The sequence below is a fragment of the Papio anubis genome, chromosome 8, assembly GCF_008728515.1.
Source record: "Papio anubis isolate 15944 chromosome 8, Panubis1.0, whole genome shotgun sequence".
In the NCBI taxonomy this organism is placed as follows: domain Eukaryota; kingdom Metazoa; phylum Chordata; class Mammalia; order Primates; family Cercopithecidae; genus Papio; species Papio anubis.
In genome coordinates, this window is record NC_044983.1 from 90,419,017 (window position 1) to 90,442,074 (window position 23,058).

Below are 23,058 nucleotides of genomic sequence, written 5' to 3' on the forward strand. Positions count from 1 at the left end.
ACTTTGAAATAAATGACTAAGTTTTTAACTTTAAAAAATGGGTAAAGATGTTAACAAAATGCTCAAAACTGAGTACAAACATGTAATAAATAAAAAATGTCTCATTAATAGTCAAATAAGTACAAATTAAAAGTGATATATCTAGTGACAAGTTTAAACTAGTGAAAGAAAAGAAAGAAGAAAAGTGAGATACCACTTTTTGCCTATTAGAGTAGCAAGGCTATTTTTAAAAATTTAATAAATCTAGTATTTTATCCACAGTTTGTGGGAGTATATAATTTATTTGGTAAGAAATTTGTCAATGCCAGATATCTCAAAGATGCACAGTTTTGATTAGTGATTCTATTTCTAGGAATATATTATAAGGTAATAATCACAGATATGAGCAAAAATTTAACCATAATTGTAACAGTAAGAAATATATATTTGGTCTCTACCCCTGGTTCCTAACCCAGAGCTCCTAAAAGCCTTATAATTTCCTGACTGATAGGGGTGAGAGAAGCATCTTTTGTTATAAATGTGTTATATTTGTTCTTTGACCTTCATCTATATCCTTTATAATAAACCAGTAAATATATATATGTGTTTCCCTGATATCTGGGAGCCATCATAGCAAATTATCAAACCTGAGGAGGAAGGTCCTGCAAATTCCTGATTTGTAGCCAAGTCAAACAAAAGCATGGGTAATCTGAGGACTCACTAATTGCTACTGGTGTCCAAAGTAGGGGGCAGCCTTGTGAGGCTGAGCTCTGAACCTGTGGATTCTGTCCTAACTGTGTAGTCCTGAAAATGCTTGGTGTGGAAGATCTATACATTTAGTGTCAGAAGTGTTGCATAAGTATAGAAAAATTGTTTTTCTTTTTTAATAGTGGTTCATCTAAATTTATTTAACTGTGGAAAATACAAGGATTGAATAAGGGCATAGTTAATGTGTTATATATATCAATAAGATTAACTATAATGCTGTAATAAAAAATGTTGATGAAGTTTCAATATAATAAAAATACCAGTTTTCCTAGGTATAAATTTAACATAGCTGTAATAAAACTACCTTCAGAATTCTTTTAATCGAAAAGCTGATCCTAAAAGTCGAATGGGAAAATAAACAAGAATGGCCAGGAAGACCGGGGAAGAGAAAAAGAGTAATGAAGAAGGACTAGCCCTATTAGATATCTATGAAAACATATTGTAAAGACGCAATAGTTAAAAGAGCTTACTACTAGAACGTTAATAGACAAATGGAACACTATAGACACAAAATATATGCATGAGTTTATTCTGTGAAAAAGGAAGCATCTCAAATCAAAGGAGGAAAAGGTGGAATACTGAATAAATGATAGTAAGACAACTACTAGATATAAAGAAAAAAGTTGGATCCATATCTTCCTAATATTTACCCCTCCAAAAACAAAAAAATGAAAGAAATGTAAAAAAGTGAAATCTACAGGTACTACAAGAGAAACCAGAAGGACTAGAAGAAGGCAAGGGATTCTTTTAACACATTTTAAATGTGGAAGGCCTTTCCAAAGACTGTGCAAAATCCAGAAGCCATAAAAGTAAATATTGTAAATTTGACTACATAAAAATATATTGCAAAATTTCTGCATGGCAAAGATTCCACAAGCAAAGACAAAACTAAACCAAACTGGGGAAAATAATAATGATCTATATTACAGACAAAGGACTAATCTCCCTCATGTGTCACGGCAGCTAGCTTCCCACAGAGTTAGTGATGAGAGAGAGCGAGAGAGAGAACCCAAGATGAAATATGGAAGGTGCAGACCTGTTATAACCTGATCTCAGGAGTGATATTGGGTTTTTCTTTCGAATTTTTCTGATTTGTTTCCCCGTGGTATCATTTATCTTGTTTCTTGTCTTTTTCTTAGAAACTTTAAAATTAGATTTAGAAGCTTAATTAACTTGATGTTAAGCCTTTTTGCCAAGAATATTTCATATGTAGTATATTGAATTTTATGTTTCCTTTTATTAGTGAAGCAACTTTCTCAGAAGCACCACAGTAGACTTGTTCTCAAGTCTGATTGGCCAGATCAGGGAAATATGCACTGTCCTGAACCAATCACTGGTGATGAAAGGACCTGCCACCGGGGTTCTGCTACTACACAGGATGAAGAGAGGTAATCTCAGAGAGTAAAAACCAAAGTTGCATGAATTGGTTAGAGTTCTTAGGTCCAGAGAACAAGGTGCTTTCCCTTGGGTTTAAACAGAAACATTAACTTAGAGTCACAAAGGCAAGTGGCCAGAGTTGCGGCAGAAAGGTAAACTGAGGCCACATCATGGAGGGACTGCATACAACACACAGTAAATGCTGCCAAGTAGGGAAACGCCATGATCAGATGGACATTTTAGAAAGAACCAGTCTGGCCACAGCAAGAAAAGTCTAGGCAAATCTGGAGGCAAGAGGTGTCACTGGGATTCAAGTGTAGGCAACTGCTGGCTGGGATCAGCTAGTTGGTAGCAGCTAGACCCACCTCTAATATTTGAAGGGCCTGAAGGTAAGAGTACCAAAGGAGGCCAACATACCATGCGAACAAATATTCAAAGTTAATCCCACCGCTATGGGAGGCTGAGGTGGGTGGATCACGAGCTCAGGAGATCGAGACCATCCTGGCCAACATGGTGAAACCTCATCTCTACTAAAAATACAAAAATTAGCTGGATGTGGTGGCGTGTGCCTGTAGTCCCAGCTACTCTGGAGGCTAAGGCGGGAGAATCGCATGAACCCGGGAGGTGGAGGTTGCAGTGAGCCAAGATCTCCCCACTGCACTCCAGCCTGGAGAGGGTGAGACTCTGTCTCAAAAAAAAAAAAAAGTTATAAATCAAGCTAGTAAACTGTCAAAAGCTCTGTTTTCCTGCCTTGATAAATACATCTTCCTAAGGACCTGAAAGGTCAGGTTTACGTTGAGAAGTTTGACTCCTTGGAGTTCCATGCTGGACCTTGGAGCCCCAGAAAAACAGGCTCTGGTCTACGGCCTTCCTCACTTCCCTTCCCTGTCCAAATAAGACTGTGGAATAACACAGATATTTGGAATGTTTGGATCTTACCTGACTACTTACTATTTATGTGAACTGAGGCACTTCAGCTTCCACAATTTTTAAGTGACAGCCATTGGGGATAAAGCAGGAAACAAAATAATGGCTCTGCCCACATGGAACCCAGAGGATAGTGGGAGAAAAAAGAGAGCAAACAGGTGAGCTATAGGTAGTGGTTGATAATGGCCTACTGTGTGGCTTCTCTCAGAGATGTGTGTGCTTTTCTCCTGGAGGTGTTAGGTGGCCAGTAGTTCCCAAACAGGGCGACATTTCCAGAGGCCTTTGGGGGCGTGTGGGCGTTTGGTGGTCACCAAGCCTGGGCATTCACGTATGGCAAACTTTCAGCAACGAGCGGGACAGCGCTATTGCGCCCAAAGTGCCAAGGGCGCAGCTGTTGAGAAACGATGCAAGGTGTTCTGTCCTCATGGTGGATTTAGGGTATAGGGGAGGTGGGGCGTGATTCTGACAGCTACTTCTTTCACCAGCAGCACCCATCCCTTCTTGTAGGTGCTCTGAGGTCGCTTGTGGATACACGTCGGGGAAGGAGAAGAGTCCAGGAGGGGTCGGACGGACTTGGGCGGGTCTTTCCTGGAACGAGGGTCAAAGAGTCGCAGCGGCGGCCCAGATGCAGAGGACCACAGCGACACCTGGCTCTTCTTCAAGCGGCGTCCGGAGGCGGCCTTCCAGCGACTCAAAGGAGCTTAAGGGGACCTGCAGGGGCGTGGCGGGGGCGTAGCTGCGCGCCGACTGCGTGAGGTCGAAGGGCACGCAGTGCCGGCGTCATGGCGGCCTCCGTGCAAGGCTCTGCCTGGGGACCGTTGCGGCTTGGCATCCCCGGCCTGTGCTGCCGCCGGCCGCCTCTGGGTCTGTATGCGCGCGTGCGGCGGCTGCCCGGGCCGGAGGTGTCTGGGCGGAGCGTGGCTGCGGCCAGCGGACCGGGCACCTGGGGCACTGACCACTACTGCCTGGAGCTGCTGCGGTGAGCGAACGCGACCTTCCCAGGGAGGGCGGGGGTGGTCGGGAAGCGGGGTCCCGGGGTGGGAGCGGCTGCGCCTCGCGTCCGACCTGACGTTTGAGAGAGCGGACCGGCGCCTTCCTCGTGCCTTTCTGGGTGTGCGTTCTAGTGGGCGCCGCGTGTGGGTGTACGGAGGCAGCGAGCCCACAGGAACATTCACATGGGTAACAAAATTATGGCAAAATTCTTTCGACTGCCCACGCTTGTCGCCTTATCCGAACCTTAATTTTAACCGAATTCAGCGTTTTTGCATGAATAACCTTTTTTATTCACAGAACGTCTATTAATTTTAATGACAACGGTAGCCAACTTTGAGTTCTGTGTGCCTGGCATTATGCAAAGTAGATTACGAGTAATTAGTCTTCGTTACAAGTTGCAACGGACAAATGTAGACCTATCATTTAAGGTTGTGAGTAATAAAGAATTTAGAACAATGCCTGGCATATAGTAAGGGCACAGTGAGTGGAAGTCATTATTACCTCATTTAACATACAAGGAAACGGGGTTTTTATAGTGAGTAGATAATTTGCCAGAGGTTCACAAGAATAGCCTCATAAAGTCAGAACCCTGAAGTGTTTTGTTTGTTGGGCGGCGCGCTAGGAAGGCCTGGCACTTGGGTGTCGTTCCTTAATCATTTGTGGAGGTGGGTTGGATAAATCAGGTCACCTGGTTCATGCGGCAGGGGCCCCTGGGAATCTAGGCCTGACTGCTGACACCAGTGGCTTAAGCCCCGATGCCCTTCTGCATCTCATTTGAAAGAGTGGGGTAAGGTCTCGAAGTACTTGGTCTCAAGGACTTATCAAAAGTACTCGAATAACTGAACTACCTTGAAGTTCATTATGCAAATAAAACCTTTTTTAAAAAAATTCCATTTTAGAGAAAAGTAGCATAACACAACAAAATACATGCATTTCAGTGTTTTGTTTATAATCACTTTTTAAAAATTGTGGGCCAGCCGCAGTGGCTCACGCCTGTAATCTCCGCACTTTAGGAGGCTGAGATAGGCGGATTGCTTGAGCCTAGCTGTCTGAGACCAGGCTGGCCAACATGGTGAACCCCCATCCCTACAAAAAAATACAAAAATTAGCTGGGCCTTGTGTCCCGCGCTTGTGGTCCCAGCTTCTCCAGAGGCTGACCTGGGAGGATCGCTTCAGCCTGGGAGGTGGAGGTTGCAGTGAGCCAAGATCGCTCCACTGCACTCTAGCCTGGAAGACAGTGTCAAAACAAGATTTTCTTGCGAAAATCTCAAGCCTAATTTACATAGGCTTCTCTGACTTTGACTTTGAGGAGGATAAACGCAGAGCCTCAGGCTGTAGTGAGAAGGTGAGGAGGTACTACTGGTGGAGCTGAAGTGCAGTAATGTTCTTTACTGCAGTCTCACCAGAGAATCACTTCCTTTGTGCCTCAGGGGCACAGGTCCATGGTACTAATGCACAACAATCCTAATACCCCATGTGCTTGTTTCTCATACATCTGTCTCTCTTGACTAAATTCAAGTCAGTACCCATCTTCAGTGTCTGGAACAGTGCCTGGCACATAGTAGGCACTGCATAAATGTTAGAATGAATGAGAGGTTATTGGCCCTATTGCCACATAAAGCTCTTATATATACATCCATAATATGGCATTTCTCATTGTCTGGGACAGCTCTCAGGTAACTGGATCTTGGTTAGATGCTTAGGACATCCTTGTATATCCATAGTTCAATAATTCATATTTATAACAATGATCTAAGTGATGAAGAAATGGCTAATCAGTATATCCTGTTTAATGTGTTGAAGGAGGTAATATTGTTTAGAAAAATTTCCATTCAAAATTAAAAAATAAACTTGTTAATAGGGCAAATCCTTAGCTGTGTGGAAGATTTATTTTCCAAATGTTGCTACGGTTCTATTATATCTTCATTTCATTTTTCATTTCCCTCTAAGAAGCTTGAAGTACTTCACATACTGCTTATTTTTAGGAGATAACTTTGATAGGTTAATAAGCTTCATTTAGAAATTGGGAAATAGGAGCCATTGGTGTCATTTCTATTAATAATCAGTTGGTGATGGAAGTTAAGATTGTAGTTTGATTCCCATTCAGTGTTTTTCTCACTGTTTCATGTTAACTTCAAGTGTTTTATTTTATTTTATTTTATTTTTGAGATGGAGTCTCGCTCTGTTGCCCAGGCTGGCGTGCAGTGGCCGGATCTCAGCTCACTGCAAGCTCCGCCTCCCGGGTTTAAGCCATTCTCCTGCCTCAGCCTCCCGAGTAGCTGGGACTACAGGCGCCTGCCACCTCGCCCGGCTAGTTTTTTGTACTTTTTAAGTAGAGACGGGTTTCACCGTGTTAGCCGGGATAGTCTCGATCTCCTGACCTCGTGATCCGCCTGTCTTGGCCTCCCAAAGTGCTGGGATTACAGGCTTGAGCCACCGCGCCCGGCCAACTTCGGCCAACTTCAAGTGTTTTAAACACTTCTGAAGTTCAGAGACTTTTTATGTTAAAATACAATTTTAAAATGTCAATTATAGAGCTGCTTTACCTTCGCTGTCCTTAGAAACTTTTGGGGAACCATTTTGTAGGTGAAACTGCTTAGGGTGAGATCTTTTTAGTAGTACTCTTGAGATAGCAAGGTTACTGTTTGTGACCTCTTCGTTTGGTTTATGTGGCAATTGGGGGAGATTGTCAAGGGAATGACTAGAAGCAGTTTAAGTTCTCTGTTAGGGACCTGACAAAATGTGAACCAGTTGAAAAGTGGAAACAATGTGAATTTTAGTACCTAAACTCTATGGGGTGAGACCCAGGTTAGACTCATATTAAATATTGTTTTGTAAGAAGGTTCCAGTGTGTTAAAGTAGGTAAGTAGTCTGGTAAGTACCTTATATTTAAGTCATCTTTCCTGGAGTGAATATGGTAAGGTCTATATGTTCGTAACATTTTATTTTGAAGTAATTGTAAATTTACATAAAAATTACAGAAATAGTACACAGAGATCCAATATACTCTTTAGCAGATTCCCTCATTTTTAACACTCTGAAACATTTAAGGATAAGATGCAGACATGATACTCCGTTATCTGCCCTTAATACTTTGGTCTATATGTCATAAGTACAAGGATGCTGTCCCGTAGAATCACCGTACAGCCATCAAAATCAGGAAATTAATATTGATCCAATATTACCATTTAATCCACAGGCCCCATTCAAGTTTTGCTGATTATCTTATTAGGTTTTTCATACATCCAAAATCATGTACTCCATTTAGTTATATCTCTCTAGTCTTCTCCAATCTGGAACAATTCTTTAAGTCTTAGCTTTCATGAGCTTGATATTTTTTTTGAAGAGAATAGGCCAGTTCCTTTGTAGAAATCTCCTTTGATTTGGGTTTTTAATATTTTCTCATGACATGCATTTTCGGCAGGAATATCACAGAAGGGACACTCAGCTTTTCTCTCCATATCGTATCAGGAAGCACATGACATTGATTTGTCCTATTACTATGATGTTAACCTGTGGTTGCAAAGGTGACTTCCAGATTTTTTTTTTGTAAACTTAATTAAAAATGTTAATTATAAGCAAGAAATGCACACTTTGTGGAGAGATACTTCAGTACTATGTAAATATTCTGTTTCCATCAAACTTTTACCCCTTTAACATTTTCGGGCATTTATTGATGATTTTTATCTGAATCAGTTAATACCATGATAGTTATCAAATGGTGATTTTTAAAAATTCCATCATGTCTTCTAAATTTAATAGTAGTCATTGTATTGGTTGTCAGGTTTTTCCTTCTCTTCCTATTTATTAATTTTTATTGGTACAGGCTCATAGAGTCCTGTTTCAAATTGTTACTATTATTTATTTATTTATTTATTTATTTTACAGACAGAATCTCCTGTAGACTGGAGTGCAGTGGCATGATCATAGCTCATTGTAACCTTGAACTCCTGGGCTCAAGTAATCCTCCCACCTCAGCTTCCTAAGTAGCTAGGACCACAGGCCCATGCCACCATGCCTAGCTAATTTTTTTATTTTTTAAGTGTTTTGTAAAGACAGCGTCTCACTATGTTGTCCAAGCTGGTCTTGAACTCCTGGCCTCAAGGCATCCTCCCTGCTCTGCCTCCCAGAGTGCCAGATTATGGGCATGAGCCACCATGCCTGGCCCTATCATTATTTTTTGATCCTGAAATTGCTCTGGACTTGGCCAGTGAGAGCTCTGTTAAGCTAGTTTCTGTGTTCTTTTGAGAAGTTTCCTCCATTCTTTAAACATTTCTTTACTTACTGCTCAAGAAGATGTTTCAGACTTACCTTGTATTTTCCCTGCCCTAGGAATGAAGTCAGTCATTCCTTCCAGGCGCCTGTGTTAGTCTGTTTTGCATTACTATAAAGGAATATCTGAGACTTGGTAATTTATAAAGAAAAGAGGTTTCTTTGACTCATGGTTCTGCAGGCTGTACAAGAAGCATGCACAGTGTCTGCTCAGCTTCTGGCGAGGCCTCAGGAAGCTTTTACTTGCGGCAGAAGATGAAGGGGAGCAGGCGTATCACATGGCAAGAGAGGAAGCAAAAGAGAGAAGGGAGGAGGTGCCAGGCTCTTTTAAACAACCAGCTCTAGCATGAACTAATAGAGAACTCACTTATTCCCAAGGAGATGGCACCAAGCCATTCACAAGGGATCCACCCCTGTAACCCAAATACCTCCCACCAGGCCCCACCTCTAACGTTGTGGGGGTCACATTTCAATATGAGATTTGGAGGAGACAAATATCCAAATATCAGAGCCCTAGTTTCTTTCAGTGGAGAATGGTTTCAGAAACCAAGATCTGGGTGCTAGGTGTGTTCACCAATACTGGAAATATGGGGTGGAGGCTGGGGGTATTGTTATTTCTAGGCTCTTTCAGCAGGTGTTGCAAGGAAACGTATGTGTGCACACAGTCCTCCATGAATTTCTATGTCTTATCTCTGCCTTTCTATGTATCTATGTGTCTTAAAAACCATACATTCACCCCAATATTTGCTGGAACTATTTTAACTTGATTTGTACTTTTGAAGCTCATTTGAATTCTTACTAAAACAAAAGTGATTCTGAAACAGTTAAAATTATAAGTACTACATAAGTCAAAGTAAATTAATAGAGATTAGGTGGCATTGGGGTACATTTTTCATAATTTTTAAGGAACAGATATAAAAAATAAGACATGTCAGGCCCTTTCTGAACTGAAGCCTCACATTGTTGTTGTTTTTTTGAGATAGAGTCTTGCTCTGTCACCCAGGCTGGAGTACAGTGGTACAATCTGGGCTCACTGCAACCTCCGCCTCCTGGGCTCAAGCAGTTCTCGGGCCTCAGCCTCTCAAGTAGCTGGGATTAGAGGCACATGCCACCATGCCCAACTAATTTTTGTATTTTCAGTAGAGATGAGGTTTCACCAGGCTAGCCTTGAACTCCTGGCTTCAAGTGATCCGCCCGCCTTGGCCTCCCAAAGTGCTGGGATTGCAGGCACGAACCCCTGCGCCCAACCTGAAGCCTTTTTGTTTTCAGTTAATTTTGGTCAGTATTTTTATGTGCAACTTGGAAAGTGAAGAGTAACTGTCTTTTTTTTCTGTCTGTTACAGGAAACGGGATTATGAAGGTTATTTATGCTCCCTGCTGCTCCCTGCAGAATCCCGAAGCTCTGTTTTTGCACTGAGGGCTTTTAATGTGGAACTGGCTCAGGCTGGTATTAAGATACCTTAAAATATTAATTGGAAAATGGTGATATAATGTGTTTAATGCTGAACAATAAAGAAATATAGTTGTAATTTATATGTTAGATGTGTTTAAGGTCTCTGCTAGTGATTTCTTTTCCCTGCTAACTGTTTAGGCTTAATAATTCAATACCAAAAATAAAACTATCTAATGAACTTAATGGTTCTATAAATGCCATTCTGGAATTTTTTATTTCTCTTCCTGAGGATATTATAAAACTGTGCCATTAACGTTGCACATTTGTCTGTTAATTAAATAGGTTAGTCAGAGAATTACTGCTTATTCTTTCCAACAATTGCATAATTTACATGTATATAGCAGTTTTTCAAAGCACTTTTTAAATTGAGGTTTTAGCTTTAATGTGAGTAGGGAATGAAAGCAATTGTAGCAAACCAGGACCTTAGATCATATTAATTCACTTTTGTCTAAGAATTCCAAAGGAAGGAGAGATCCTTTTTTCTTCTTTAGAATGGAAAGAATATGTACAAATACAAAATAAATTGAAATAGTGGATGGAGATGAGAGAGTGAAAACTGAAACAGCCTTAATCTTCTTAGTCATAAATTGAGAGGTCAGATATTGGGAGTGAGGGAGCAGGAGAGGGTTCAGAGTCTTAAAGAGAGTAGCAAATTTTGACACAGATTCGCAGGGAATATAGTAGGAAGTGAACAAGGAACAAATAAAAGGATGTGAATATGGCACCGAGGCACAACTGAGATTCACAACTATGAGTCTGCAGAAAGTCTAATAGACTGGCTCTTTTTTCCTCTGGTATCTTCCTGGAAGTCATGGGTTATGATTTTTCACCTCATGCTTTTTCAAGTGTAAACTGTACATCAGCATGTTAAATCAGTCACCGTTTAGCCATAAATAGTTCCCACCTTGGTCTTTATTATCCTTTTTAAATGATTAAAATTTAATTTTTTAATTTTTAATTTTACAGACAGGTCACCCAGGCTGGAGTGCAGTGGCATGATCACAGCTTATTGTAACCTTGAACTCCTGAGCTTTAAGCGATCCTCCCACCTCAGCCTACCAAGTAGCTGGAACTGTAGATGTGCCACTATACCTGGCTAATTAAAAACAGTTTTTTTTTTTTTTTTTCTTTTTTTCAGAGACAGAGTCTTGCTATTTTGTCCAGGCTGGTCTCAAATTCTTGGCCTCAAGTGATTCTCCTGCCTCAGCCTCCCAAAGTGCTGGCTGGGATTACAGGCATAAGCCACTGCACCCAGTCAATACAATTTTATTTTTAATAAACCCCCAGAGGTCCTTCTGAATTCTGTCACTTTGTACTTCTTTATACACTTTGTACATCTTGCTACTTCTTTGCACACAGAGTCTTGTTTATTCATTCATTCAACAAGTGTTGACTGAATGCAGGCACTTTATATAGACTGTATTCAATGCTATATGCACATGACATGAAACAGGGTCTGCACTCAATGAACAAATAAATCATTGTGTAACGTGTCAGATGGAGAGAAATAAAGCAGGATAAGGAGGCTGTGAAGGCTGGGTACACCAGGGGTTCCTGTTTTATGTAGGATGGTTAGGAGAAACCTCACAGGCAAGGTGGCATTGGAGCAGAGATTTGAAGGAGGTGAGGGAGTGAGCTGTACAGATATGTGGACAGAGAGTTTTCTAGGCAGAAGGAACAGCAAGTGCAGTCTCTGAGGTGCAAGTGTGCCTGCTCAAAGAACAGAAGAAGGCAGGTGGTCCAGCAGAGCAGGGCAGGGTGCGTGGGAGGAGATTCAGTTAGGGGCACCTGGGTCAGAAAGGTAAGGTCTTGGAGACACCATTAAAATCACTATGACTGAGTGAGATGGGAAGCCACTGGAGGGTTCTGAGCAGAGAGCCATCACCTCTTGGTTATATTTTGAAAGGATTACTCTTGCTGCTGTACTGTATGCCACTGGGATCTGAACACTAAACATTGCTAAGAAACCCACCCACCACCAGAGTATTTGGAAGTAATTTCACATATGGAAAAGTAAGAGTAGTACAAACAATACTCAGACCCTGTTGTGAATATTTTGTCCCATTTGCATTATCATTGTATCCTCATATGTGTATATGTACATTTCTCTTTTTATGAATCATTTTAGAGTAACTTGACTATACCATGACCCTTATCCCTATAAACTTGAGTGTGTATCTCATAAGAATAAGGATAATCCTTACATAACCACAGGACACTTACGAGAAAATAAACTTAACATTGATGCAATACTTTTATTTGATCTACCATCTGGTTTTCAGTTTTGTCAATTGACCCAGTAAGGTCCTTTATGGCATTTTTTTCCCCTTCTCTATGGGATCTAATCTAGGATCACGTATTACATTTAGTTTTCTGTCTCTTTAGCCTCCTTTATTCTGGAACATTTCCATAGCCTTTCTTTGCGTTTTGTGACATTGACATATTTTAAATAATATTGCTTCTTTTAAGAATTAAAATGGTTCTCATTTGGGGTTTATTTTTCATCAGGATCATATTAAACTTACGGATTCCTAGAGTAATGTTACGTAAGTGGTCTGTGTCCTCTTTAGAGTCACAAGGAGGCATGAAATATCTATCTGACTCCCAGCAGTAATGTTAATTTTAGTCACTGAGTCAAGATGTTAATCCTTTTTCCCTTGCTACTAATAAGCAGCCTGTGAGGAGACCTTTTAAGACCATATTCCTCATCCAAACTTACCTCCTAGATTTAGCTTGTGTTGGTGATTCTTGCCTCAACCTAAGAAGGCCATTCTTTTTTTTTTTTTTTTTTTGGACGGAGTTTTGCTCTTGTCGCCAAGGCTGGAGTGCAGTGGTGTGATCTTGGCTCACTGCAACCTCTGCCTCCCGGATTCAAGCGATTCTCCTGCCTCAGCCTCCTGAGTAGTTGGGATTACAGGCACCCACTACCACGCCCAGCTAATTTTTTGTATTTTTAGTAGAGACAGGGTTTCATCATTTTGGCCAGGTTGGTCTTGAACTCCTGACCTCAGGTGATCCACCCACCTCGGCCTCCCAAAGTGTAGGGTTTATAGATGTGAGTCACTGCGTCCGGCCAGAAGGCCATTCTTAGTAGTGAGTGAGGGAGACAATCTAATAATCTTCTTTTTTTAAAAAAAGATTAAAGAATGAATAAATGAATTTATTTGAAAGTACATGCGTAAAATTCTCTCTTCGTTGTCTTCTATAGGTTTTAAAAAATGTAGTCATGTATTTGCCACCATAGTCATAATATAGAACAGTTACATTAACTCAAAAAATTCCCTCAAATATACTGATTTTTTAGAGAGTAGAATGCATTTGCTAAAGTTTTTAAACCCTATTTGTAGGTTAAAGACTCAGTCTCTGAGAAAACAATTGGACTGATGCGAATACAGTTTTGGAAAAAAACTGTGGAAGATATATACTGTGACAAACCACCACATCAGCCTGTGGCCATTGAACTATGGAAGGTAAAAAAAATTACTACTTTTGATTTGTAAGAATATTATTCGAGTCTACTTTTTGATGGATACAATTTGGGTACTGGTGATTATAGTGGAATCTATTCTGAAAATATTCTTAGGCTTATGTATTCAGAGCTGTTATAGTTTTGGCACAGAAATTTAAAATCACCCACTAATAATTTACAAAGGTCTTTTGTGTATTCGTTTATTAAAGGAAAAAGGAAGAATTAGTCTCTATATAATAACTTGTATTTTCCACATTTCCATATTTGCCTGCAGAATTTAAATCCTGCACATTTTGATGCAATAGCAAGTAAAATTTTCTGTTCTCTCTGCCTAACAGCAGCTCCTTATACCAGTGTTTTAATCCAGGTTCTGGGCTGTAGAACACGTGTTAATCTTTTGTGATTGGAGACTTACTCTCAGTGTTGTCCAGATACAAATCTAAAACTTGCCTTGTCTAGTTTGATAGAATTACCTATCCATTGTTGAGTTTTAGGTGTTAGAGAATGGAAACCTATGGGCTAGAGTATTATTTGTATAGCTAAATGTATGTCGTAAATGGTTTTATAATAAAGCAGCTGTATGGATCCCTCACTCATAAGCAGCCACACATGGCTTAGAAATGTTCTAAACTATGAGAGGAGGAAGGGAATTAGGTACCTTTCATCTCCGATCTGTGTCCCTGTTGTAATGCAATGATTGCCAAAAGAGGGTTTCTGTAACAGGAGCCACCCACAGACCTGACAGTGGTACACCTCTTCTCAGGTCTGCGCACCAGCAGAGGCAGGCCCAGTTTCTGGGCCCCAGATTGACTTCACAGAGCCCCAGTAAAGATGGAAAGCCAGACCCCTACAACTAGGGATTGAGAAGAAAAAGTGGATGGGAAGCTGTGAGTATTAGATTAGTTCTTTACCTCTGTTCATCCCACTTCAAGAAGCTCAACCTAGGTGACTCACTAAAAAGTTATCCTAAAATCCAGAAACCCTTTCTATTTATTATTTTACATGTAAACCGGAGTATAGTGGAGGTGGAGGTTTATGTTAAGACTTGCATAAAAGGTTCTAGCCTTTGTCAGGAAATATGTGGAAGATTAGAGAGTCCTTTGATGCAAATTTATCTTTCCTTGGCTTCTCTTAAAAAACCAGAAGATACATCTGAATTACAAAATGTTTACATGTGTGCCAATTTAGGGTTGGTAAATTGTCCAATTTTAATAGGTGCTTGAATTTTGATGGTTAATGTTGGCTGGCTTTCTGATGTGACCAGTGTTGATGCTAAATGTGAATATCTGAAAGATGCAGGTCTTGTTCAGTGCAGTTGTCCTTGTTGCATGTTCTCTCTCCTTCCCCATCCTGCTGGAGCATATGGGGCATATTGGGTATTTGAAGTGTTGGGTTCTTGGGATTAAATAGATGGAACAATGACAATGTGTTATCCAGAGAGCACTTTTCTGTTGCACTGTTTCATTGTTATTTTTAGGGTACAAGATAGTTGAGTATTTATAATTTCTTATCCATTCTGTATGGGTTCCCCATTTCTCTGTGTATGAATTTTAGCTGCAGTTTGAATTTATGTTTGTAACCAAGTTCTTTATTCTATTTGGCTTCAGTTTCCAGAGTTCAAACTTCATTCAGCAGATTTCTAACTTCTTTAAAGTATTTACTTTTTTACCTTGGTCTCTGATTTCCTTCAGAATCAGAGCTGTATTTTATAATCAAGAATCTACAGCCATTATAGCGTCAGCCTTGAGTAAATGGGAGTTGGGCGTTTTCATTTATTAAATATTTATTGAGTACTTTTACATGCTAGGAATGGTGCTTGAAGGTCTACAAAATCAAACATGCCCATCAGCCCAGACAAGTGTAAAATAAAACAAGAGCAGGAATCCGTAATGACTGATTGGCTGATTCCTGGGATTTGGAAGAGGGGCCTATGGGGAGAGTCCTGCCATGTAGTAGTAGTAGTGCCGAGAACACTTAGGAACTAACGCCATGTAACCCTTTTAGCTTCTGTTAGATTCCTGCCAGGCAAAGTGGGCTCTGTTCTCCATACATACACCTTTGTCATGTAATACATATTGATGAGCATGCTGGCCTTTACATTTAGTATCAGTGACATCTGGGAGTCTTAGTTGAAGTGTAGCATGTCCCTAGATTTTATGTTTCACTACTATATTTATTTATTGTGAAAATATGTTATGCTTAATGTTGACATGGCAGAAAAAAAACATTTTAAAAACTTACTTGGAAATTATTCCAAACTTTCAGAAAGTTATGAAATTCAAAGCAGGACAAACACCTCCATATCCTTTACCCAGATTCAGCAGGCTGGAGTGCAGTGGTGCAAACATGGCTCACTGCAGCCTCAACTTCCTGGGCTCAGGCGATCCTCTTGCCTCAGCCTCCTGAATAGCTGGGACCACAGGCATGTGCCTCCACACCTGGCTAATTTAAATAATTTTTTTCTAGAGATGAGGTCTCACTATGTTGCCTCTCCTGGCCTCCTGGGCTCCGGCCATCCTCCCACCTTGGCCTCCCAAAGTGTTGAGATTACAGGTGTGAGCCACTGTGCCTGGCCCACTTATTGTTAATATTTTGTCCCATTTGTTTAATCATTTTTCCTCACTCACATATGCAGTTTCTCGTTCCTCTCCTCCTTCTCCTATTCCCCTATATGTGTATTCACATTCATAATTTTTTTGTGATAAATTTTATTTGATTGTAAGTTATATACATCATAATCCTAACCTAAAAAATTTGGTGAATATTTTCTTTTTTTCCTTTTTTTTTTTTTTTTTTTTTTTTTTTGTGAGACGGAGTCTCGCTCTGTAGCCCAGGCTGGAGTGCAGTGGCCGGATCTCAGCTCACTGCAAGCTCCGCCTCCCGGGTTCACGCCATTCTCCGGCCTCAGCCTCCCGAGTAGCTGGGACTACAGGTGCCCACCACCTCGCCCGGCTAGTTTTTTGTATTTCTTAGTAGAGACGGGGTTTCACCGTGTTAGCCAGGATGGTCTCGATCTCCTGACCTCGTGATCCGCCCATCTCGGACTCCCAAAGTGCTGGGATTACAGGCTTGACTTTTTTTTTTTTTTTTTTTTTGAGACAGGGTCTCACTCTGTCACCCAGGCTGAAATACAGTGGCACAGTCTTGGCTCACTGTAGCTTTGATCTCCCGGGCCTGAGTAGCTGGGGCTACAGACACATGCTACCACACCCAGCTGATGTTTTTTTGAATTTTTAGTACAGATGAGGTCTCACTTTGTTGCCGAGGCTGGTTTTGAACTCCTGAGCTGAAGTGATCCACTCACCTTGGCCTCCCAAAGTGCTGGGATTACAAGCGTGAGCGAACTGTCTGATTCAGTCTTTACCATGCCTGGCCTCGGTAAATAATTTCTTTTTTTCTTGTTTGAGATGGAGCTTTGCTCTGTCACCAGACTGGAATGCAGTGGTGTGATCTCAGCTCACTGCAACCTCTGCTTCCTGGGTTCAAGCAATTCTCCTGCCTCAGCCTCCTGAGTAGCTGGGATTACAGGTGTGTGCCACAACTCCCAGCTAATTTTTGTATTTTTAGTAGAGACGGGGGTTGGCCAGGATGCTCTCAATCCCTTGACTTCATGATCCGCCTGCCTCGGCCTCCCAAAGTGCTGGGATTACAGGTGTAAGCTACGTACCTGTCCTATTTTTTGTGTTTTTTTGAGACAGGGTGTCGCTCTGTTGCCCAGGCTGGAGTGGAATGTCGTGATCTCGGCTCACTGCAACTTTCACCTGCTGGGCTCAAGCCATCCTCCTATCTCAGCCTTCCAAGTAGCTGGGACTACAGGCACCCGCCACCATGCCTGGCTAATTTTTTGTTGTTGTTGTAGAAATGGGGTTTCATGGCCACGTGCAGTGGCTCACACCTGTAATCCCAGCACTTTGGGAGGCCAAGGCGGGTGGATCACGAGGTCAAGAGATTGAGACCATCCAGGCCAACATGGTGAAACCCCGTCTCTACTAAAAATACAAAAAATTAGCCAGGCGCGGTGGTGGGCACCTGTAGTCCCAGCTATTTGGGAGGCTGAGGCAGGAGAATGGCAGGAACCCGGGAGGCGGAGCTTGCAGTGAGCCAAGATCGCGCCACTGCACTCCAGCCAGGGGGACAGAGCGAGACTCCGTCTCAAAAAAAAAAAAAACAGAAATTAGCTGGGCATAGTGGAGTACACCTGTAGTCCCAGCTACTTGGGAGGCTAAGGCAGAAGAATTGCTTGAACTGGGGAGGTGGAGGTTGCAGTGAGCTGAGATCGTGCCATTGCACTCCAGTCTGGCGACAGAGCAAGACTCCATCTCAAAAAATAAATAAATAAAAGGGGTTTCACCGTGTTGCCCAGGCTGGTCTCAAACTCCTGAGCTCAAACTATCCTCCCACCTTGTCCTCCCAAAGTGCTGGTATTACAGGTATTAGCCACTGCGCCTGGCCTAATATTTTCTAAGAATAATGATACATATAATAAGGACAGTTATTTTTTTAATTTCTATTTTTTTTCCTAGAGATAGGATCTCGCTGTGTTGCCCAGGCTGGAGTGCAGTGGGGTGATCATAGCTCACTGCAACCTTGAATTCCTGGGCTTTATCCTCCTCCTTCAACCTCCTGAGTAGCGGGAACTACAAGCACATACCAGCATGCTCAGCGAATTTTTAAATGTTTTGTAGAGATGAGGTTGCTATGTTGCCCAGGCTGGTCTTGAACTCCTGAACTCAAGTGGTCCTCCTGCCTTGGCCTCCCAAAGTGTTGGGATTATAGGCGTGAGTCACTGTGCACGGCCAGAACAGTTACTGGCTTTAGTAAATTTAAATTTGATAGAACAATTTTATTTAATTTTCCATTCATATTCTAATTTTGTCAGATGACCTAATAATGTCCACAATATCATTTTCCCTTCCAGTGGAGGATCTGATCTTGGGTCAAGTACTTAACTGTCATGTCTCTATAGTTTCTTTTAATCTGAAACATTTCCACGGCCTTTTTTTTAGCCTTTTGTGACACTGATATTTTTGAAGAGTATCCCCCCACCTCATCTTTTTAAAATAGAACACTAATTTTTGATTTGTCTGATGTTTTGTCATGATTAGATTGAAGTTATGGATTCTTAGCTGGCAGCATACTTCATAGGTGGTACGTCCTTCTCAGAGTATCACATGTAGGGGCACACTTCATCCACTTGTCCTTTATGGCATTGTTAATTTTTATTACTTAGTCACAATTTTGCCTGGTTTTCCCACTGTAATTCCACTTGCAGTAATCAACAGTTTTTGAGGAGAGACTTTAAGACTGTAAATATCCTCCTTCTCATCAAAATTTCTCCCTAAACTTAGTAGCCATTAATGCTTCTTGTCTGATTCAGTCTTTACTCTTATGGTTGCAAAATGATAACTTCTCAACCTCAGCACTTGGTCCACATTTACCAGTTGGCACTTAGCATTCTGCTATAAGAATGAGCTCTTATTTTCCTTTATTTATTTGTTTATTAATTATTGGTGTCGACACATGATTTCTTGTTTTTTACAGTTTATAATTCACTCATGTACTGATTTGGGTGTTCAGGTTGTTCCAGCTTTGGACAGGGGGAACTCGTTCACAGTGGCTGCTATGTCCTTGTGACACGCTTCCATCATTTTTTGGAGCACTTTCTTATTTTCTGACACAATAAGATATTCTAGGATCCTCTTGAATCTCTCCCTTGCCTCACCTTTGGAATCACCCATTTCTCGAGAGCCCTGATTCCTTTTAGGAGAATTGTAGTAGAGACAAGTGTCTGAGCACTAGGTGAGCTCTTTCCTACTGGAGTGTCTTTACTTGCTAAGGTAACAATTTACCATGTGGATTATTTTTGTTGGAATTTTAGTTACTGTGTTTTTGGAGGAGTGGTTACTTTTGCTAAATAGAATCTTTACCCTGTGGAAAAAAATTTGCGTGTAATGAGTAAGCATAGAAGTCAGGGTGGCTAGGCACAGTGGCTCATGCCTATAATCCCAACACTTTGGAAGGTTGAGGCGGGAGGATAATTTGAACCTGGGAGTTCAAGACCAGCACCATAGTGAGACGCTGTCTCTACAATTTAAAAAAATAAAATGTCGGGGTATATCACATAATAGAGAAGTTCAGTATTTGATGCTTAATTCTTGTTTTGTTTTTGTTTGAAAGTGGAATTGTTAAATTATTAGCAGTATAGGAAAAAAAGACAAGTTAGTAGAAAAATATTAGAAATATAATCTTGTAAATGTTTTGAAATATTTTCTAGGGACGTTTTCTTTTTCCTTGATATTTCTTTAACATAGCTGTCTATCTGGTGATGAGTTATTACAAATGTTTCCTTACTTAGTTTTGTATTTGGTTTGTTTATTTTATTCAGTTCTACAGAAGTCATTTCTAGTACTTTCTGAAAACTTATAATACTCTTTGTCTTTTAGGCTGTTAAAAGACATAATCTGACTAAAAGATGGCTTATGAAAATCATTGATGAAAGAGTAAGTCGAAATTGTTCAAGTTTTAAGCTTTTTCTTCCTGTTTAATTATTTTATTTTATTTTTTTCTTTCTTTCTTTCTTCCTGTTTAATTCTTAAGCTAATTCTTCAGGAAGTAAATATTTTGATTGTGTATTAATATTTTAGAGGATGGAAAATTTTAGAGAACCATGTCATTTTATTCATACTTTACCCTTGCATGCTACTCACATCAACCCCCCATACCCTCACATTGAGACAGGCACCCAGGCAGAGGCATGTGTATGCACAACCACACTCCACAATTTTGTTTTTAAAAGGAAATTTTCATACTTACATAAAAGTAGAGAGAATACTTTGCATGTGTAGAATATCTGGTGACATGTTAAAGAAAATCCCAGACATCTTATCATCTGATTTATAAATGCATATGTATCTTAAAAAGATAAAGACAAAAAATAACCATAATATGATTATCATACCTTAAAAATTACTAATTATTCCTTAATATCATCAGATACTTGACTAGTCATGCACATACCTTTATGTATACCCCAGTACTTGGACCTGTGTCTAAATAGTAGAGGGCATAAAGAAAGTCTGACAGTTCCAGTGAATGGAATCCTGTACTAAATTCTTAGAACTTAGTTCTAGGTCCAGCCAAGTCAGTGAATTGCTGTGTGACATGGCCTAACATGTGTGACCTTTCTGATGCATTGTTAGGTCAGTGTTCCCCTTGGCCTGATATTAATTACATGCTGTTGTCATGGAAATGTAAGTTTACTTAGTTTATTTAGATACAGTTTGCTAGCTATAGGCTGTATCAATAATCAGAAGAAGCCAAAAAGAGATATTAGCTAAGAAGACCTATTTTCAGGTGTCATCTTTTCTGTTTTTACAAGGTAAAGAAAATTAGAGAACCCAAGACAGAGACACCATTTTAGTTTAATGAAAAATAACACTTGGCTTTTGAAGGGGGGATATTTAAAAGTAAAGAACTGTGAGCAAACATTGATCTGTAGATTCAATGCAATTTTTATCAAAATTCCAGCTTTCTTTTTTGCAGAAATTGACAAACTGGTCCTAAAATTCATATGGAAATGCAAGGGACCCAGAATAGCCAGAATAATCTTAGCAAAGAAGAACAAAGTTAGAGGGCTCACATTTCCTGATTTCAGAACTTAACTACAAAGCTACAGTAATCACATTGTGTGTTACTGATATAGGGTAGACATATAGATCAATGGAATAGAAATGAGAGTCCAGATATAAACCCATATATTTATAGTCAGTTGAGTGACAAGGGTGTCAAGACATTTCACTTGGGAAAGAACAGTCTTTGCAACAAATGATGCTGGGACAATTGGATACCTTTTGCAAAATAATAAGTTTTGACCCCTGCCTCACACCATATACAAAAATGAACTCAAACTAGATTAAAAGACCTAGATGTAAGAGCTAAAACTGAAACTCTTAGGGGAAAGCATAGGTGTAAATCTTAGTGATTTGTAGGTTAGGCAGTAGTTTCTTTTTTTTTCTTTTTTTTTTTTTGAGATGGAGTCTCGCTCTGTTGCCAGGCTGGAGTGCAGTGATACCATCTCAGCTCACTGCAATCTCCACCTCCTGGGTTCAAGCAATTCCCCTGCCTCAGCCTTCTGAGTAGCTGGGACTACTACTCAGCTTTGTGTGTGTGTTTTAGTAGAGATAGGGTTTCACCATGTTGGCCAGGATGGTCTTGATCTCCTGACCTTGTGATCTACCCGCCTCAGCCTCCCAAAGTGCTGGGATTACAGGTGTGAGCCACTGCGCCTAGCTAGGCAATGGTTTTTTAGATGTGATACCAAAGGCACAAGCAAGAAAAGAAAAAATAGATAAATTGTACTAAAAGAAAAAAATATTTGCCAGTTATATATCTGATAAGGGACAATGATCTAAAATATGCAAGAAACTTACAACTCAACAATAAAAAAATCTCAATTTAAAAATGGGGAAAGACTTTGAGTAGACATTTCTGCAAATAAGGTATACAAATGACCAATAAGCATCTGAAAAGGTGTTTCACATCTTTTCATTAGAGAAATGCTTATTAAAACAAAGAAACATCACTTCACAGCTGTTGGGATGGCTGTGATAAAAAAAGATGCACGTTAACAAATATTGGTGAAAACAGGGAGATGTTAAAACCTTTCATACATTGCTGGCGGGAATGTGAAATGGTGCAGCTGCTTTGGAAAAATAGTTTGCCTACTTTTTCTTCAAAGAGTTGAACATAGGAGTTACCATAGAGCCAGAAATTCTATCCCTAGATTTATACCCAAGAGAAATGAAAACATACGTCCACCCAGAACTTGTATATGAATGTTCGTGGCAACATTATTCATGATAGCCCAAAAGTAGAAAGAACTCATAGTCTGTTAATTAGTTGTTAAACAAAATATTGTATATCCATACAATAGAATATTATTAATAATTTATTCAACTAAAAAAAATGAAGTACCAGTAGATGAAGAAAACATTATGCTAATTAAAAGAAGCCAGGCACAAAAAGCTACATATTATACAATTCCATTTTTATGAAGTGCCCAGAATAGACAAATCTATGAAGACAAAAAGTAGATTAGTGGTTTGCCAGGGCTGAGGGGAGGGGGAAATGGGAAGTGTCTGCTTAATGGATGCAAGTTTTCTTTTGGGGGTCATTAAAATATTCTGGAATTAGATAATAGTGATAGCCGCACAACTTTGTGTACATACTAAAAACCACTGAATTGTATTATTTGAAGGGATAAATTTTATGGTATGTTAGTTATGTCTGAATTTAACAAACCATAAAGGATGCATTTTTTTTTTTTTTTCTGGAATCATTGCTGGTGTCATTTTCTTTTCTTTTTCCTTTCTTTCTTTCTTTCTTTTTTTTTTTTTTTGGAGATGGAGTCTCACTCTTGTTGCCCAGGCTGGAGTGCAATGGCATGATCTCGGCTCCCTGCAACCTCTGCCTCCCAGGTTCAAGAGATTCTCCTGCCTCAGCTTCCCGAGTAGCTGGGATTACAGGCACCCGCCACAATGCCCAGCTGACTTCTTTTGTATTTTTGGTAGAGACAGGGTTTTACCATGTTGGCCAGGCTGGTCTTGAACTCCTGACCTCAAGTGATCTACCCACCTTGGCCTCCCAAAGTACTGGGATTACAGGCATGAGCCACCCCGCCCGGCCTCTTTTTTTTAAAACCCTGCATGTGGCATTTGATGCTGGTGTTAGTTTCTTCTGATTTTAAAGAGGGTGAAATAGGGTATAATATTTTGCCCTAATAATAATCTTCGTAAATGTATTATTATAAAAGTGGCTAAGT

At 40.3% G+C, this 23,058-nt stretch overlaps 1 protein-coding gene and 1 long non-coding RNA gene across 9 annotated transcripts in view; one reads left to right on the forward strand and one right to left on the reverse strand.

The window, feature by feature from the left end:
* The first annotated feature begins 272 nt into the window (after positions 1-272).
* The window catches only part of NDUFAF6 (NADH:ubiquinone oxidoreductase complex assembly factor 6), a 107,680-nt gene continuing 84,894 nt past the window's right edge, over positions 273-23,058 (forward strand). The window contains exons 1-5 of one of the 7 annotated variants that reach the window (XR_002523896.2): positions 273-2,135; positions 3,559-4,030; positions 9,660-9,759; positions 13,117-13,239; positions 19,682-19,738. Coding sequence is in view for 6 of the 7 variants with exons in the window: in XM_021942515.2 (XP_021798207.1) it covers positions 3,834-4,030; positions 9,660-9,759; positions 13,117-13,239; positions 19,682-19,738 (477 nt within the window). In the remaining variant the exon portion in view is untranslated. Of the gene's footprint in view, positions 2,136-3,558; positions 4,031-9,659; positions 9,764-13,116; positions 13,240-14,001; positions 14,126-19,681; positions 19,739-23,058 lie in introns of those variants that run through there. The other 6 variants (XM_021942515.2, XM_021942516.2, XM_021942514.2 and 3 more) reach the window with 6 other exon arrangements.
* Positions 14,546-20,343, reverse strand: LOC116276387. 2 transcript variants are annotated; one of them, XR_004185884.1, is made up of 3 exons: positions 20,256-20,343; positions 20,052-20,150; positions 14,546-14,633 (listed from the first exon to the last, which is right to left on the reverse strand). It is a non-coding gene; the product is annotated as an uncharacterized LOC116276387 (long non-coding RNA). The 2 variants fall into 2 exon arrangements; XR_004185883.1 differs by lacking the exon at positions 14,546-14,633 and adding an exon at positions 19,088-19,166.